The sequence below is a fragment of the Grammomys surdaster genome, unplaced genomic scaffold, assembly GCF_004785775.1.
Source record: "Grammomys surdaster isolate TR1022 unplaced genomic scaffold, NIH_TR_1.0 362, whole genome shotgun sequence".
In the NCBI taxonomy this organism is placed as follows: Eukaryota; Metazoa; Chordata; class Mammalia; order Rodentia; family Muridae; genus Grammomys; species Grammomys surdaster.
Window position 1 is genome coordinate 5,256,836 of NW_021604781.1, and position 17,346 is coordinate 5,274,181.

At 44.0% G+C, this 17,346-nt stretch overlaps 1 protein-coding gene across 3 annotated transcripts in view; it reads right to left on the reverse strand.

The window, feature by feature from the left end:
- Positions 1-17,346, reverse strand: part of Insr (insulin receptor) — a 132,759-nt gene that overhangs the window by 100,749 nt on the left and 14,664 nt on the right. For all 3 annotated transcript variants that reach the window (XM_028779715.1, XM_028779717.1, XM_028779716.1), the window contains exon 2: positions 10,050-10,601. In XM_028779715.1, the coding sequence (XP_028635548.1) occupies positions 10,050-10,601 (552 nt within the window). The remainder of the gene's footprint in view (positions 1-10,049; positions 10,602-17,346) is intronic.

Here is a 17,346-nt window from a genome sequence, read left to right on the forward strand (position 1 = left end):
TAAAATTGCATACGGGAAGGGTTACACTGAGGATGTGGCTCATTAGGGTACCTGCCTTCCATGTATGAGGACCTAGATATAGGTCCAGCATAATATAAAATTGGGCCTCTTGATACATAGGAAAAATCTCAGTACTCAGGAGGTAGAAGCAGGAAGATCAGTTTAAAGTCATCCTAGGCTATATTCAGTCCTGGGCCAGCCTGAGCTAATAGAGTCTGAAAAAATCCAAAGGCTAGGGATAGCACACTGGCCTGGCAGGCAGGAGACCGGAGTCCCATCCACAGCACAGTTCTGGGTGTGTGGTACACACCTGTCATTCCTGCGCTGGGAAAGTGGAAGAGGAGGATCACGAGTTCAAGGCCAACCTAGGATACATAGGAAGTTCGATAACAGCTTAGGTTAATTGAGACTCTGTCTCAAATTTAAAAATATAAAAACGTCTTAAAGCCCCATCAACTAGAAACTTTGATAACCCATCACACTAATTGAGGATTAGTTTATTTTGTTTTGTTTCAATATTTTATGAACTGTCTTTTTTTTTTAACTTGTATTTTATAAATGAGTATTCTGCTGCATGTACACCTTCATGCCAGAAGAGGGCACTAGATTCCTTTACAGATGGTTATGAGCCACCAAGTGGGTGCTGGGAATTGAACTCGGGACCTCTAAAAAAGTAGTCATTGCCCTTAACTACTGAGCCATCTCTCCAGCCCCCAAGGAACCGGTTTAGCAACAATTTGACACAATCTAGAGTCATTTAGGAAGGAAGTCTCAATAGGGGACACTGGGTTAGGCTCTGTGTGTGTGTGCGTGCGTGTGCGTGCGTGTGCGTGCGTGTGCGTGCGTGTGCGCGTGTGCATGTGTGTGTGCATGTGCATCTGGGGAGAAGCATCTTAATTAATTTAATTGGTGTGGAAAGATCTCACTCAAGGTGGGCACCATCGTTCCCTAAGCAGGAGGTCAGAACGGCGCAGAGGAACGGAGCAGAGCAACCAAGCATTTCTCTCTGTTCTTCGCCGCCAATGTGTCGATCAGCTGTTTGAAGTTCCCGCCTTGACTTCCCTCAGTAACGAGCTGTCACCCGGCATGCAAGCTGAGGTGAGCGCCTTTCTCCCTAGTAGATTTTTGTCATCATATGTTATTGTACCAACAAAAATGAAACTAAGAAACAGTGAAATCTCTTTTTTTTTTCAACCTGAGAAATCAGTGACTCAAACTCACTCACCCAGAGAAGGTGCGATCAAAACAAGGAGCTGCCCATCCCTCCCCGCAGCTACTTCAGGGTACATGTCCACAAGTCAGTCAACTTTCACTGAACCTGTCTCACTTGTAAAATAGCCTATGAAATAAGGATAACATGGGGTACCTAAGGAGACAAAACAAGACCATTCATATAACAGAACTGAGAGAGCTGTTTTTATTTCAATGGGGAACAAAAATAATATATTAAAATACCATCAGGGACTCTTTAGACAATAAAGAAAACAAGAAGGTATATATATATCCAGGACCAATGAGAGCGGCAAAAGCCAAATCAAGAGTGAACTTGTGGCCTTAAAAGCTTTGATTGCATTAAAAGAATGAAATTAGGCCTGGAGGTGTTGCTCAGTGAAGGACTGGGATGTGGCCCTGGAGTAGAGCCTCTGACTATCAAATGTTTAAACAAAATGAGATTATTTTATTTGTTCACTTTACAATTTGGAATTTACTCAAAAAAATATTTATATATGTAATTCCTTCAAAAAATTTCCATACTAAGAAAGATTTTAAAAGGAGAAAACTAAGGACGTAGGATAGAACAAACACAAAGTGAAAAGAATTATGTTCCTAGCAAAAACTACTAGATTATTTAAAAAAAAAAAGCCAGACTGATGAATAAGCCCAAGATCTTCAAGGCTTTCAGCTCTCAATTAAATAAGGGGACTGCACACAACGCTGGTAATCTGGATAGCACACTCTCAGTTCATAAGCCTCACTAACTCTAAGAAACTGTGAATCACAAAAGCTGACCAAACGATGTAAAAAGGGTTTTAAAAGGCAAAACAGCAACAAAAAGATTTTAGCCTAAATTCACTAAACACCTCGTATAAATTATATATATATGCATATATGTATATGTATATATAATTACATATTAATTATATATTATATACATATATATATATACAAATTTACTCAAAAATTTCTTCCCACAAATATTTTAAACCATAACATTTCCCACGAAATTACTCAGTTGTCCAAGGAGAGATTAATTCCGATGCTAAAATTCTTTAAAAACCTTTAAAATGAAAATGTGCCTAATTCACTTTAAGTGACTAGAAGATCGGATAACAAAACTTAACGAAGAGATTGCAAAATGAAACGAACCAAAAACACAGCCCAATTTCACTCATGAACAGAGATGGCAAAAACCCAAGACACAAAACAAAGCAAGCTTTGCCAATCAATGTTACCACCATGCCAAAAGAAAAGTTCAGCAATCAAGTAGTACCCACAGGATAGCAAAGATGGCCCAGCACCAGAACACTCCTTAGACATGCCTGTCAGGTGATAGATGCCATTGTTAAAGACTTAATTGAGTCTTGAAGTTCTCGATTTTGTTTCCAGCCTGGAGCTTGCCAAGTAGGCTAGGCTGGCTGGCCAGAAAGCCCAGTGATCCCCCTGGCCCTGCCTCTCTAGAGCTTAGACTGTAAGCGTGTACCACCAAGTCCAGCTTTTTTCCCACTGTCTGATGATTAGTGTTGGTTATCAACTTGACACAGTCTAAAACAGTAGGTTCTCAACCTTCCTAACGCTGTGACCATTTGATACAGTTCTCAATGTTATGGTGACCTCCCCCCGCCACAAGCCATAAAACTATTTTCATTGCTACTTCATAACTTTAATTTTGCTACTGTTGTGAATCTAGTGTAAATATCTGTGTTTTCTGATGGTCTGAGGGGACCACTAAGAAAGGAGTCGCAACCCACAGGTTGAGAGCCACTGGTCTAGAATCACCTAGGAAGGGAGTCTCAGTGAAAGACTGTCTAGCTGGCCTATTTGGATACATTGGATATTTGTTCTGATTATAAGTTAAGTGGGAAGACTCTACCACTGTGGGAGGCATCATCCTGTAGGCCCAGATCCTGGACTGTACACACTTAGAAAATGAGCTAATAAGCACAAGCATATATGTGTTAATTCACTGATCCTGCTCTTGACTGGATGGAAGGTGACTGACTCTAAGTTCCTGCTGCTGTGACTTCTCAGTGACTAAGAGGTTCATGTGGCCTGAACTATGAGCCAAATTAACCCTTTCTCCTTAAGTTGCTTTTTGTCAATTATTTCATCACAGCTATGACCAAAAAAAACAAAGATACATGGATTCTGGGAATCAAATTCAGGTCCTCTTTCCTGACTGGACTAATCCCCAGTCACAAAAAAAGATTTCTGTGAATGACTATCAGGAGTTAGCGCAGGCTGAGGATTTTCTCCATCAGCCCTTCACCGTCTGCACCCTATGTCTTGTCCACACCCATTCTGCTTTGCTGAGGATTTTCCTCAGAGGAAGAAACCAAGAAGGAACTAAAGCATTCTTGGTTCCAGGTCAACCATAGAGTGACACACTCAGCCCTGGCCAGTCGCTACCCTTTCCTGGTTCCTCCTCTCACTAGAAGAGTGTCTTTGTTGAGCTTAATCTTCTCATGTCACTCCTTCCTCTTTTCTGAGACTGTCAAGGGGCACAGACACAGAATAAACAGTGTTGTACTTTATATCAGGGGCTATGTATTTACTTTACTCATGAAAAAGAGAGAAATTCTGACAAAAGCAATATACAGGACTTATTCTGGTTCACAGTTGCAGGGTACAGCCCATCACAACAGAGAAGCCATGACAGCAGGCTCAGGAGGTGGCTGATGAACGCTAGCATTCTTGGTCTATTGTCCAGGACCCAAAAACAGGGAACAATTCTCTCTCTCTCTTCCCACCTCAGTTGACACAATCTAAGGATGTCACCATAAACACACCCAGAGATTTATGTCCTAGGTAACTCTAGATCCTGTTGGGTTGACAATATTAACCACCACAAGGCCAGCTTTCAAACTGAACAGAATGGAAACTAATAAATATTTTTGCATGACCTAAAGAGGTGCTATCAGGGCCAGGGGATGAATCAGCAGGTAAAGTATTTCTGATAAGCTGACTTCAATCCCCAGAACCCACACAAAACCCAGGTGTGATGACCTGTGGCCTGTAATCCAGGGAGTTGGGGTGAAGCAAAACCAAGGCTGGGGCTATAGCTCAGTGGTATATTTGACTAGCATGCACAAGACCCTAGGTTTGAACTTCAGCCCTACAAATGCTAGTTACTTATTACTTAAAGGTAAAGGGATGACACAAATGAGCTCTGGAACACAGGTGTTTGCAGAAGCCCTATTTCAAATAACGGAAGGGAGGAAACACCACAAATGTTGGTCAAGTGGTAAAACTGGTGAGATCCATATGGTAAACTATTACTCAGCCACACCAAAAAAACAAAAAACAAAAAACAAAAAATCAAGACTTAATGAAATTACTGTGAGTGAATTTTCAGAACATTGTACTCAGAAAAAGGAAAGCAAGAACACATAGTAAGCTACATATTATCTGATTCTGTGGATAAGAAATGTCCGGAGCAGGTGAATCCACACAGCTGGAAAGCTGCTTGCTCCTTGTCAGGAGCTCTGGGAATCAGGATTGAGAAGTGAGTAATAATGGACACAGGATTTCTTTTAGAGGGTATTCCAGAATCAGAGCATGAGGACAGTGACATTATATTTCTCAATGTACATATGAAATACATTTTACCACATCGGAACACAATGTTTTAGCCAGGAATGTTAGACTCCCAACACTCCAAAGACTGAGGCAGGAGGATTTCCAAGAGTTAGAGTGAATCTAGGACTACGTAGTGAGACTTTATCTCAAAAAAAAATCCAACATCCATGTCCCCTCCGTTTAATGAAAGTTCTGGCCGGCACAGAAAGAGAGAAACACACAGAGCACACCACAGCTGAATCAATGTCCCTGGCATCTCCCTGGGGTACGTCAGGTGTTCTGTGACAAAGAACAGATTTCAATTCCCACAAGGATCTGGTGACAGGATAGGAAATAACTGGTCAATGAATTTCATCATGCCAAAGAAAAACCAGTTAGACCAGTTACCAAGTCACCAGGCAAGTCAGCCAGAACCACCTCTTCATAAGTATGCATTGCCCTCTATCCAGCGTCTTCCATAAACTACTGGGACAATAACTCTCTCATGAGAAAAAAAAAACAGAAATAAATGAAGCTTTCTATTGATATTCCTAAAAATCTTCCAGAAAACTGGACACTTGTCAGATAAGTTTTCATATTCCTCATTAAAGATTTGAACACTCGGGACAGGGTGGGGTGGCCCAGTGGGTAAAGCGCTTGCCTGCAAGCTTGAGGGCCTGGAGGTGGAGGTGGGAGGATCTCTGGGGCTTGCTGGCTAGCTAGAACTAACTTGATAAGTTCGATAAGAGAGCCTGTCTCAAAAAATAACGTGGGGGAGCCAACAAGATGACTCAGCAGGGAAAGGCATTTACCACCAAGACTACCTATCATCTAGTTTGGGAAACTGAGGACACACATGGTGGAAGGAAGAGAACCAACGCCCCTAAGCCGTCTTCTGAGCTCTACAAGCACAGTCTGGCACATGAGCACTCTCCCTCACACGTTCATTCATTCATTCATTTTCTCCCTCCCTCCCTCTTTCTCTCTCTCTCTCTCTCTCTCTCTCTCTCTCACACACACACATACACACACACACAGGCAAACAGGCAGACAGACACACACACATGCACGATAGATCGATAGATCGATAGATCGATAGATAGATAGATAGATAGATAGATAGATAGATAGATAGATAGATAGATAGATGATTGAATTTATAATTAAATAAGTTAGGGCTTAACAACTACTAATAAAACATAACAATAGTAAACATAATGTATCCTGTCTCTCTCCCTTCCTCCTTTCCCCATCTCTCTCACAATGCTTTTTAAGCCTTCAGCTCCTCACTTAAAGGAAGGGGTCACATATCTGATATTCTGCATAATAGATACTTACATTATGATTCATAACTTTAGCAAAATTACAGTCATCAAGTAGGCAATGAAATAATTTTACGGTTGGAAGTCACAACAACATGAGGAAATGCATTCAAGGGTCACAGCATTAGGAAGGCTGTGCATCACCGACTTAAACCCTTCGCAGCTCCCCTCTGGCATATGAGAACTGTTGGCATGCCTGTTTAAGCCCTTGAACTGATATTAGGTAAGATGAGCATTTCTTGAACATGAACACGGTGAAACAGCAGCAGTCCAAGGAGCCAAGATGGCCATCAGCTGACTAACAGGAGCATGGCACACACCTATGGAAACACTGGACAAAATCACAATCGTACCACAGAAGGCACGGTGCAACGCTTCAGCGATCTATTTAAAATGGTACTTTGAAAGTGTGAATTCTAGGGGTTTGGCAATTATCTAATTATTATTGTGCGTGCATTCATCTGTATGGTGGTATACATGTGTATGCTTGCATGAGGAAGGAAAACTTTATGCATAATGTACAATCTTGAGGGAAGTGGCTGCTGTGTCCTCTAAAGAGTGATGCGACTTGTGGTCCAGAGATTTTTAGGTTCTCCCCTTGACTCACTAGTCCCCTTCCGTTGTCCAGAATGCTCTCCTCATCCTCATAAGTTGTCTCTGTTTCTGCTTCTCACATGTCCCTGATCTAATTCACTGCACTCAAAATACAATGGAGAATTTGGATACTTTAGCAGGTACAGGAGGACTCTGATTTGCCCCTGGGAAAAACTTCTCTCCCCACAAATGAGTACAGACTTACCTCCCATCATCCCTACCTGCATTTAGACCAACACCCAATCCCAGGCCAGAACTCACAGGCTCTAGAAAATTCCAGGCCCAAAAATGGTCTTGGTTTCTACCAAGCCTTTGCTCCCACCACACACCTTCCTCTGGGTCATAGCTTTGCAATTTTCTGTCCCCAACTTCCAATATTCTCAAAACCTTTCCAAAAGTAATATCTTCATCCTCCTCAACCATCTTGTCTTCTCCACTGTCTCCTCAACCCTGCTGTGATCTGTCAACTTGATACAAACTCAGATATAACTGGGAAGACAAAATCCTAATTAAGAAAATACCTCCACAAGATTAGCCTGTAGGCAATTCTTTGGTATAGTGTTGACTAACAATGGATGTGGGAGGGCCCAGCTCTCTTCTCTGTAGGTCATACCAATCCCTAGACTGGTGGTCTTCGGTTCTATAAGAAAGCAGGCTGAGAAAGCCATAGGGAGCAAGCCAGTAAGCAGCGGTTCTTCCATGAACTCTGCCTCCAGGTTTCTGCCCTGTGTTCCTGCCCTGATCTCACTAGATAACGGACTATAAACTATAAAATGAAATAAACCTTTTCCTCTCCAAGTTGCTTTTGGTTCATGGTGTTTACCACAGCAATTCAAAGCTAAGACATACCCCAACTCCCACTATCCAAGACTCCTCCTCAAGAGTTCCCATAAAAACCTCACCCACAAGTCCAAAGATTCAACACCCATTGCTTCTTTAGGCTCAGGTGAGGGCAAAAAGAACTAACATTTCCTCCCCTCCCTCCCCTACATTGTGTGAGCTAATCCCACGCCTTTCTCCCATTCACTAGTCTTTCCCAGGGAATTTTACAACATGTGAATGAGGTCACCGAAGCCATAAACAGTTAATGAACTGTTCTCTTGGACATCAAAACACAATAAAAGCTGGCACTCGGAACACAAATGCCCAGGTACAGGGAAGGGAGGCAGGAACAGCCACAGGAAGGGAAAGAGTTTCTTCTTCCTCCCTTCTTTTCTTCCTCCCTTCCCTCTTCCCTTCCCTCCTCCCTCCCTTCCTTCTTCCTTCTTTCTCTCCTTTCCTTCCTTTTCTTCCTTCTTTAGAATAGAATGTCTCTCTTTCTTCTTTCTGTCTCTTTCTCCTTTCCTCTCTCTTCCATTCCTTCTTTCTTTTTTCTGCGGTCCAGGGTTTCACCCTATAATTTGGGATGGCCTCACACTTGCCACCCTCCTGCCTCAGTCTTCTCAGGACTGAAACAGCAGGTGATGTTAATTGGCTTATGCCACAAACAGCATCAAGACTCTCCAATAGGTCTCTAGCAAGCACACAGATACCTCACTAAATCACATGCATGGAGAGCTACCCAGAGTGGAGAGTGGAAGATTTTCAGCATGGTAATAGTTAATATTAAACAAAACATCATCTTATGTGTAGGGATTTTCTAAGTGTAAGGCATTGAAAACAAAAGGAATGTGGAAATCAGCTCAGAGCCTCCTGTCTAGAATCTTCCAGTGAAATCAGCTCAGAGCCTCCTGTCTAGAATCTCCCCCTGAAGGGCTGGGCGCACTGCTCAGCAGCACAGCATAGTCCTCGTGTGCACAAGGCTTCGGGTCAGTCCTCATCAACACCCCCATCGCTCTCCAGTACCTCTGAACGTTAGGAATATTTTCTCCACTGAACAAGAAGGCTCACAAATGAAACTAACAAAGGATTAACAGGCTTCAGAGAAGAGAATTACAGATTAGATTCTCCCAAGCCCTCAGACAAGGAAGGTAGAAAGCAGAGAAACCCTGAATGATAAGTAAACATGTTTTCAAAGGCTCTGCCCTGAAATCAAACACATACAAAGATAAACTACAGGCTTCTCACCCACCCCAGGACTTTGTGAAAGATTTTTTTTTAAACAACACTCAAAGGCCAGTTCTCTCCACACAAGGCTAGGAGTCCAGTCCACAGGTCCAACACTTCTGGAAAGCCATTTGGCAATCCAAATTAGGAGCCTCTGACCCAGAAATTTCATTTCTGGAAAATAAGCCGAAAAGAAACACACATGGAGTTGGAGCTATGTTACAGCAGCTAAGAGCACTTGCCCTTCTTACAGAAGATCCAGGTTCAATTTCCAAAACCCACAAGGCACTTCAGAAACATTAGTAGCTACAATTCCAGGGGATCCAACACCCTCTCCTGGCATCTAAGGGCACACATGGAGTGCACAGACATTCATGCAGACAGAACACCCATCCACAGAAAATAAAAATTATTACAAATAAATAAAGCTTGAACCTCAAAAAACCAAATCCTTTAATAAAAAACAAAAACCTCAAATAATCCAAGTGCCTTATAACTCAGAAGGCTAAAGATACAGAGGCACTAGACCCACAAAGGGAGTAGAGAGATGGCTCAGCGGGTAAAGATGCTTGCCACTAGTCAGACTATCTCACTTTGATCCTCTAGACCCCCACGTGTGGAAGGAGAGTTGTTCTCTAACCTCTATGCTGGTCATGGCATACACACATTCACACTTATAACTACATAGACGCACACATATGCATATATGCATGCGCACACACACAGAGACAGATGATGATGATGAACAAGAAGATAGATAGACAGACAGACAGACAGACAGACAGACAGATGAATTTTTACATTTCTTTTTCTGAGTATCTCTTACAAATTGACTTCTGAATCATATAAGAAAAACACACTAAGCCAAACCCATACTCTTGCATAGTCTAGTCCTCAGTCAAGCAGAGGACCACAGAAACCTTCACTATCCAGCACAGAGGGTGGCAAACTGGTCCTCCCCAAAAGAATCTGGCCCCTATTTATTTTTCGCATATAAAGCTTTTTTTTTTTTTACATATGAGCCACATATGTAGAAAAACACACATCTTGATACCTAACTACGGCTACTTGCCTACTCCAGTGGCCAAGTTACAGTGCACTCACTCATCTCCTCCCACAGCCTCAGTAACCTACAGTTCACTGTACAATATCAAATGGGTGTACCTCACAGATAAGGGGTGCATGTATTTTTGATGGAGATTCTAGGGCTTGGACCCTACAGCCTTCATCACCTAGACTTTTACAGGAGTGTACTACTCCTGGGTCTACCAACCGTGGAGGACTCTTAAAAAGGCACAGCCTTCAGCATACCTTTCTGACAATGACTGTGTGTCCAGCACCGTTCCACAAACTGCCCATTGATGACAGTAGCAGGGCAGTTGGTCTTGCCCTTGGCGGTGCCTGGACAGACATCCCCACATTCCTCGTTGTCATCTTTGTTCAGTACAATGTAGTTGTCCTCCACAGAATCCAGAATTCGGGACCAGTCAATGGTGGCCAGATAGCAGAGCTCATTATTCTTCTCGATGCGGACAGAGCCCCGGGTGATGTTCATGAGGTTGTAAAGCCCCAGCTCCTTCAGGTGGACCATCTCGAAGACGACCAGTGCATAGTTGAAGAAGAGACGGGAGCCTCGGATGACCGTGAGGTTTGGGAAGAGGTCTTTTAGACTTTCCAGGCCATAGACACGGAAGAGAAGCAGGTAGTCTGTGATCATGATGAGTTTGGGGAAACTGAGGTCTCGGAAATCTTCGGGTCTGGTCTTGAACATCAGGAGGATCTGCAGATGGCCCTCAATGACTGAGCAGTTCTCCAGCTCATGCAGCCTGGTCAGGTTGTTGCGGATGTCCATACCGGGGCACACTAGAGAGCAGACAATGAAAGAAAAGTGAAGTAGGTGAACCAGAGACTCTAGAGCAGCTAATGGAACTAGAGCCTAGAGTTGGGGAGACAACAAAGTGTTTGTTGTACAGGTATGAGGGCCTGACATCTATGCCCAGGACCCATGTAATAAGCTGGTGCAGCGGAATATGTCTGTGAGGGCTGGGAACATTCAGAAACAGAGGGATCCCCAGGGCTCATGGGGCTACTTCTATCAGTGAACTCCACGCCAGTTAGAAACCCTCAAGAAACAAGATGGAGGGCACCTGAGGAACAATTGACTCTTGAAATTTGTCTTGGCCTCTAACACACACACACACACACACACACACACACACACACACACACATACACACACACACACAGGGGTATATATCCCAGAGCACTCTAGGTCAGCATATCACAAGCACTCCTGCACATTTATTTTCTCTGCTGCTCTGCTCACAATAGCTGAGGAAGTGTCTGCCAATAGACAAATAGATAGAATGTGGCACGTATGATATATAGACATCTTCACAATAACCATGAAACAAGCAGTCAATGGATGGAAGCCAGATTATGCCTCAGCTAGTGGTTGCCTGGCGTGCATGAAGCCCCTCAGTTTCATCCTGAGCACGCACAGGACATGGTAGCACACACCTATAATCCCAACATTTAGGAGGTAGAGACAAAAGGGTCAGAAGTTCAAAGTCATCTTTAGCTACACAGAGTCAAGGGGCCTGCCTGGGCTATTTGAGACCCTGTCGCAAGAAAGTAATAATAATAACAGACAAGAACAAAGCTGGGGGATATAGAAACAATGGGGTATTGGCCAGAAAGAATGAAATAATTAGATATTTTATATACACATTGTATATGTGGATGACAGGAGCAGAAAAAAGACCAGCTGGGGTAAAGAAAGATACTAATGGGTGAGCAGACAGCCAAGAACAGATAGCTCGGCAGAGGTGATGAACAAGGAACAGTCATAGACACATAAGATGACATGGCTCGGAACCCATTCTTCCATAAGTCAACCAAAAAACTTTTTGAAGAAAAAGAACCAGGACTCCGTTTCGATCTTCCTGGTTGTTAACAGTATGTAAAAGCTCCCCTTCCTTAATATTCTCACACACGTATTTGTTATTTCTTATCTTTATGATAGCAGCCATTGTCCTGTGGATGAATAATGACATATGGTGTGCCAGGCATGGTGGCCACTTATAACCCCAATGATCAAGAGGCTGAGGCAGGAGGATTGTGAGTTTAAAGATAACCTGTGTTACATAGAATGGGCTGGAGGACACCATTCAGCTGTAGAGCCCCTGCCTAGAATTCCCCAGTGAGGAGATGGGGCAATGGCTCAGAGGTAGAGGCCCCTGCCTACTATGCAGAAGGCCCTCTGCCCAATCCAAGATGGGGAAAGCTACAATTAGGGCCAGTGCCAGCCTTGTGGTCACCCACTGTGGGCTCTGCATTTCAAATTCCTAAACCAGCCCCGATGAATGGCTCTCCCTGTAAAGCAACCATGCCTAAATAATTCCTTTCAGAAAGCAAAGAACATAATTCCTTTGGCAGGCCCAGTTCGAAGCCTGAACATAATCATCGCCCTATCTATGAGGCAATCGGCTCAGCGGGATTACTGAGGCTTGAGTAAGACGTCAAGTGCAGAGGAAAGAGCAGCGACCCCAGCTCAGTGCCCTGAGTCTCAGCATGGAAGTTCTTCAGTGACTGACAGGAAAAAAACATGCTCACGTCTGAACGGGGGTAGGAAAAACCGAATGTATTGGTTTTGTGTTAACCCACCTCCCTGGCTGACTCTGCTTCCTCGGCCTGTCCTCCTGTCCTCCGGGCTACCAATTAAAGTCTAATTCCCTTTCACCTGGGTGTCGTAAGCGCTTCCCAGGAAATTTAATCTCCATCTCCTTGCCCAAACACAAAAGGAGTGCTGATTCTCCTAAGGGTGGTGTGCCTCCCAATTCCGACACAATCCACCACAGCTTCCCACAGCCCTGTACACTCCATAATCACAGTCTCAATATTCCTAAAAATCTCCATCCCTTAAGCCATGTGTGCTGATTAGTTTTGTCAACTTGACACAAGCTTGAGTCATCTGGCAAGAGGGAACCTCAGTTTAGAAACTGCCTTCATCTGACTCGCCTGTAGGCCAAGTCTGTGGGATTCTTTCTGGATTGATGATTGCTGTGGGTGTTGCCACCCCCAGGTAGGTGGTCCTGGATTGTCTTAGAAAGCATGCTAAGCAAGCCAGGAAAAGCAAGCCTCTGAGAAGAGTCCCTCCATCAGCTCTGCTTCAGCTCCTACCTCCAGGTTTCGCCTTGAAGTTCGTGCTCTGACTTCCCTTCACTATAATCTGTAAAATGAAATACACCCTCCCCTTCCCAGGAAGCAAACATCATGCTAAACAGCTACTCTCTCAAGCAATTATCAAACTCCTTGTCCCCGATGTCACACAACCAGCCGGGAGCAAGAAAAGAAATGATGAATTCAAGATAAGAGTTTGGATGGTATACAGTAGGTATACCTGTGTTGATGTTTACCACACCCCATATATGGAACACACATCTCTGGATGAGATATGTACTTGCAACCTACACCCGCACCTCCGGCAATGGACAACAGTGTCATTCCTCTCCAGACACCTCCTACTATCTTTTTGAGACAGTTTCTCTCTGACTTGGAGCTCACTGAGTAGGCTATGCTGCCAGGTCAGTGAGCCCCAGGGATCGTCCTTTCTCTACCACTCCAGCTAGATTACAAGCATGAACCACCACTGTTAGATTGTTAGGTTCCCCATGCTTGCAAGGTCAGTCCTTTATTGATGAAGCCATCTTCCTCAGCTTCTTTTCTTTTGATCCTCCTCTCCCTCCTCCTCCTCCTCTGCCTCCTCTTCTCCCTCATCCTTCTCCTCTTCCTCCCCTGTCCCCTTGCTTCCTCAGCAAAGACAAACAGTTCACAAGCTGAGCCGCCTCCCCAGCTCCTCCGGCTCCTCCGAAGCACTGGAATCCCATGTGCGCACAGCACACTCTGCTCGGCTCCAGCCACTATCCCTTAGAGCCAGTCTGTCCCTTCTCTGTTCCTTTACACCTGAGTTAGAACTTGTCAGAATCACGCTCCTTAGACAGCACTTTCCTACCAACCAGAGCCCCCTCTGCACCCATATGACCCCCATTTATTTTATTCCAAAACACTCAATATCTTTGAGGGAAATAGATTTTTTAAAGTCCTCTTTAAAATCGACTCTGGGGCCACTGAGATAGTTCAACAGATAAAGGTGCTTCCCCAAACTGACAGCTGAAGTTCAATCCCTGGGACTCATATAATACAAAGAGAATAACATCCTCTGACCTCCACACACCCACTATGAGCCATACATGTGTGTGTACATACACAGACATACACACACACACACACACACACACACACACACACACACCTCACAGAGACCCAGCTACTTAGGAGGCTAAGATAGTTTGAGCCTGGCAAAATAATGAAACTCTGCCTTCAAACAAAAGAATCCAAGCTGGCGAGGTGGCGAGGCCTGAAGGCCTGAACTCCATGCCTTGGTAGTGAGCGCTTATAATTTCCACACCAGGAACATGGAGAGAGGAGCCTCCCTGGGGATCGATGGCTAGCCAGACAGACTACCATGGTCCAGATTAGTGAGAGACCCTGCCTAAAACAACAGATTGTCTGAGGGACAGCACTCAAGGTTGCTGTCTGACCTCCACACGAATGTACACATGTGTAAATTTGTGTGCGCGCATGTGCACACACATACACACACACTATATACAGGCATGCACATACACATGGATACACACACACATACATACATGCAAATATACATGAACACAGACACAATGTGGGGAAATCTACCCTGGGAATGACCCACAAAAGCAGCACAAATTAGGGAGCCGTTGCAAAAGTGATTTGGGGAAGTGCATCCAGAAGCTCCTGCATTTGGTGCTCTTGCCTCATCACCCACACAGAGCATAGTAAAGTCAATTAACATGAAAGCCACACACTTATTCATCAGGAAGTTAGTAGCCCCAGCCCCAAGCAACAATAAAACCACCACCCTGCCCGAGACACTTGCCAGCCTGCCTCTGAACAGAGCAGGAGGCCCCTGCAATGGTACATACAGTCTTGGCTGGGAGAGAGCTTTGAAGAGATCAGGACACCAGCTCAAACCCCATGTAGTCACACCAAGCAGGTCTGAAGTTCCTGACCAGAGACACCTCGATGGCTTCCACACTTGGACATAGTGAGAGGCAGACACTCATAGATAGATTTATTGTGCCAAGGTTAATCTTGATTGGCATGTGGACGAGATCAAGAAGCACTCAGAAGGCAAGCCTCTGGGGATATCTGTGAGGAAGTTTCTACATTGGATTAAGTGAGGTGGGAAGACCCACCCTGAGTGTGGGCAATCCTATCCCTTGGGCTGGGGTCCTTGGCTGAATAAAAAGGAGAGAACAGCAATTTTAAAGGACTTAGTCGAGGGCTGGAGAGATGGCTCAGTGGTTAAAAGCACTGACTGCTCTTCCAGAGGTCCTGAGTTCCAATCCCAGCACCCACATAAGCAACAGATAGGTGGACAGTCTGTCTGTAATCCCAGCACTTGGGAGACGATGTGGAGGATATCCAAAACAAACTGGCTTGATAGAGTAGCTGAATAAGAAAGCTCTGGTTTCAGATGGGAGACCCTGCCTCACTTGCCTCAAGGAAGGCATACAACATCAACCTCTGGCCTCCACACACATCCACAGACACATGCATTCATACTCATGCTAGCATGTGAACACTTATCAATCCACAGTGTCTCCAAATAAAACAGGATTGATCCACAGGTCAACTCACAGAGACTATAGCAGTATGCTCAGGGCCTATGCACAGGGTCAAGTCAGGCTGAGTTCCAGCACTAAGAGGGGGCAATGCACATGGTCTCCCACCTCTAACCAGGAAGCTATCAGCAATTGATACCTAGTGGCAAAGAGAAAATTAATCAATCTTCCGTGGATTCTCACTGGGTATATTAAGCACACTTCAGGGTAGACCCCATGACCAAGAGTAGTACTTGGCCAACATAAAATAATCTCAATGCTATTTTATAGACTTTTTTTTTTTGGTCTCATTTTGGTTTGTTTGGACATTTTTTTCTTTGTCTTATTGATCTTTACTTTGTTTATTTTGATTTTCATTTTTTGTGGTTTTGTAGATTTGGGGCGGGGCATTGACTTATGTTTTCGATTGGTTTAGTCTTGTTTGTTTGTTTTTTAAATAAAGAGAGAGAGGGAGGACATAAAGTTGGGTACATCAGAGGTGTGAAAGATCTGGTAAGAATTGGGAAAGAGGAAATCATAATCAAAATATATTGAATGAAAAAAAAATGTTTAGAAAGAAAAAAGTGACCTTTAGTGTCCACATGTCTGCATGCAAGTACATAATGAACTTGCATGCAATTGTCCGTGAGAGAATTTTTCTTGCTAGTCAAAGACTGGATACCACCCAAATGCCATCAGGGAACTCCTATCTGTGGTATATTCACACAAAAGGAATATTAATCAGCAATAAGCATAAATAAAGCTCTGATGGGCACTGCCATGCAGATGAACCTTGAAATATATAATAATACATTTGGTGAAAGAACTGGACCCACAGTTCTTTCCCCAAAGTGTGTGGCTACATTTATCTAACATCAAGAAGAGGCAAATCCCAGAGATTAGGACATAGACTGGTGGTTGCTGGAAGCCAAGGAGTGGGGCTGAAGGCGCCAGTGATTTTTTAAAGGATAAAAAAAATGTTCTAACACCGAATGCAGGGACTGTTGCACAATCCCTCGAATACGTTCAAAACTACTGAATTCTGTACTCGGCTGGAAGAACCATATAGCATGCAAACCACTGGCTCACTTAAGTTACTATAAATAAAGATTAAAAGGATCTAATTGCAGGGGCAATAAAGAAGCACTTTGCTTTTCTAATCTCCCAGTGCATCTAACCCTTAACTCATTAAAGCCTGATATGTCCTGCTAGTTGAAAACAATAGAACAATTTACTGCTGGAACAGAAAAAAATAAATACCCAGAAGATGGAACTGGCACCAGAAATTCTCTTGGAATTCCAGCCACTTTGCTCCAACCCCACCCCTGTGAGTGGGAATGAGGGATACCTCAAGGTTTAAATAAGGGGCCTGCAGAGATGGCTCAGCAGTTAGGAGCACCGGCTGCTCTTGCTGAGAGGACTTGGTTTGAATCCCAGCACCCACATGGCACTTCACAAACATTTGTAACTCCAGTCCCAGAAGATCCAACGTCTTCTTCTAACCTCCACAGGCACGAGGCATACACTTGGTATACAGACATACATGCAGGCAAAATACTCATACACATAAAACAAGATAAAACAAATCGACATAGTAAGTATCTGATTTAAAGGAGGTGCATGAAGCAGAAAGTAGGAAGGTCCTCTCAGCAGCGAAGATTCTCCCAGCCTTTGGTCCACCACAGGCTCATGCCCACTTCTCTACCCCTTGGTTTTCTTGTTTATGTTGTTTTCCTTTGTGTTTCAATCCTTTGAGACTAGGTCTTCCAGGCTGGCCTTGAACTTAAGAACCTCCTAGCTCAACCTCCTCAGAGCTAGGATGACAGTTACACTGTCACATCCCAATGAGGTTTTCTTCCTTCCTTCCTTCCTTCCTTCCTTCCTTCCTTCCTTCCTTCCTTCCT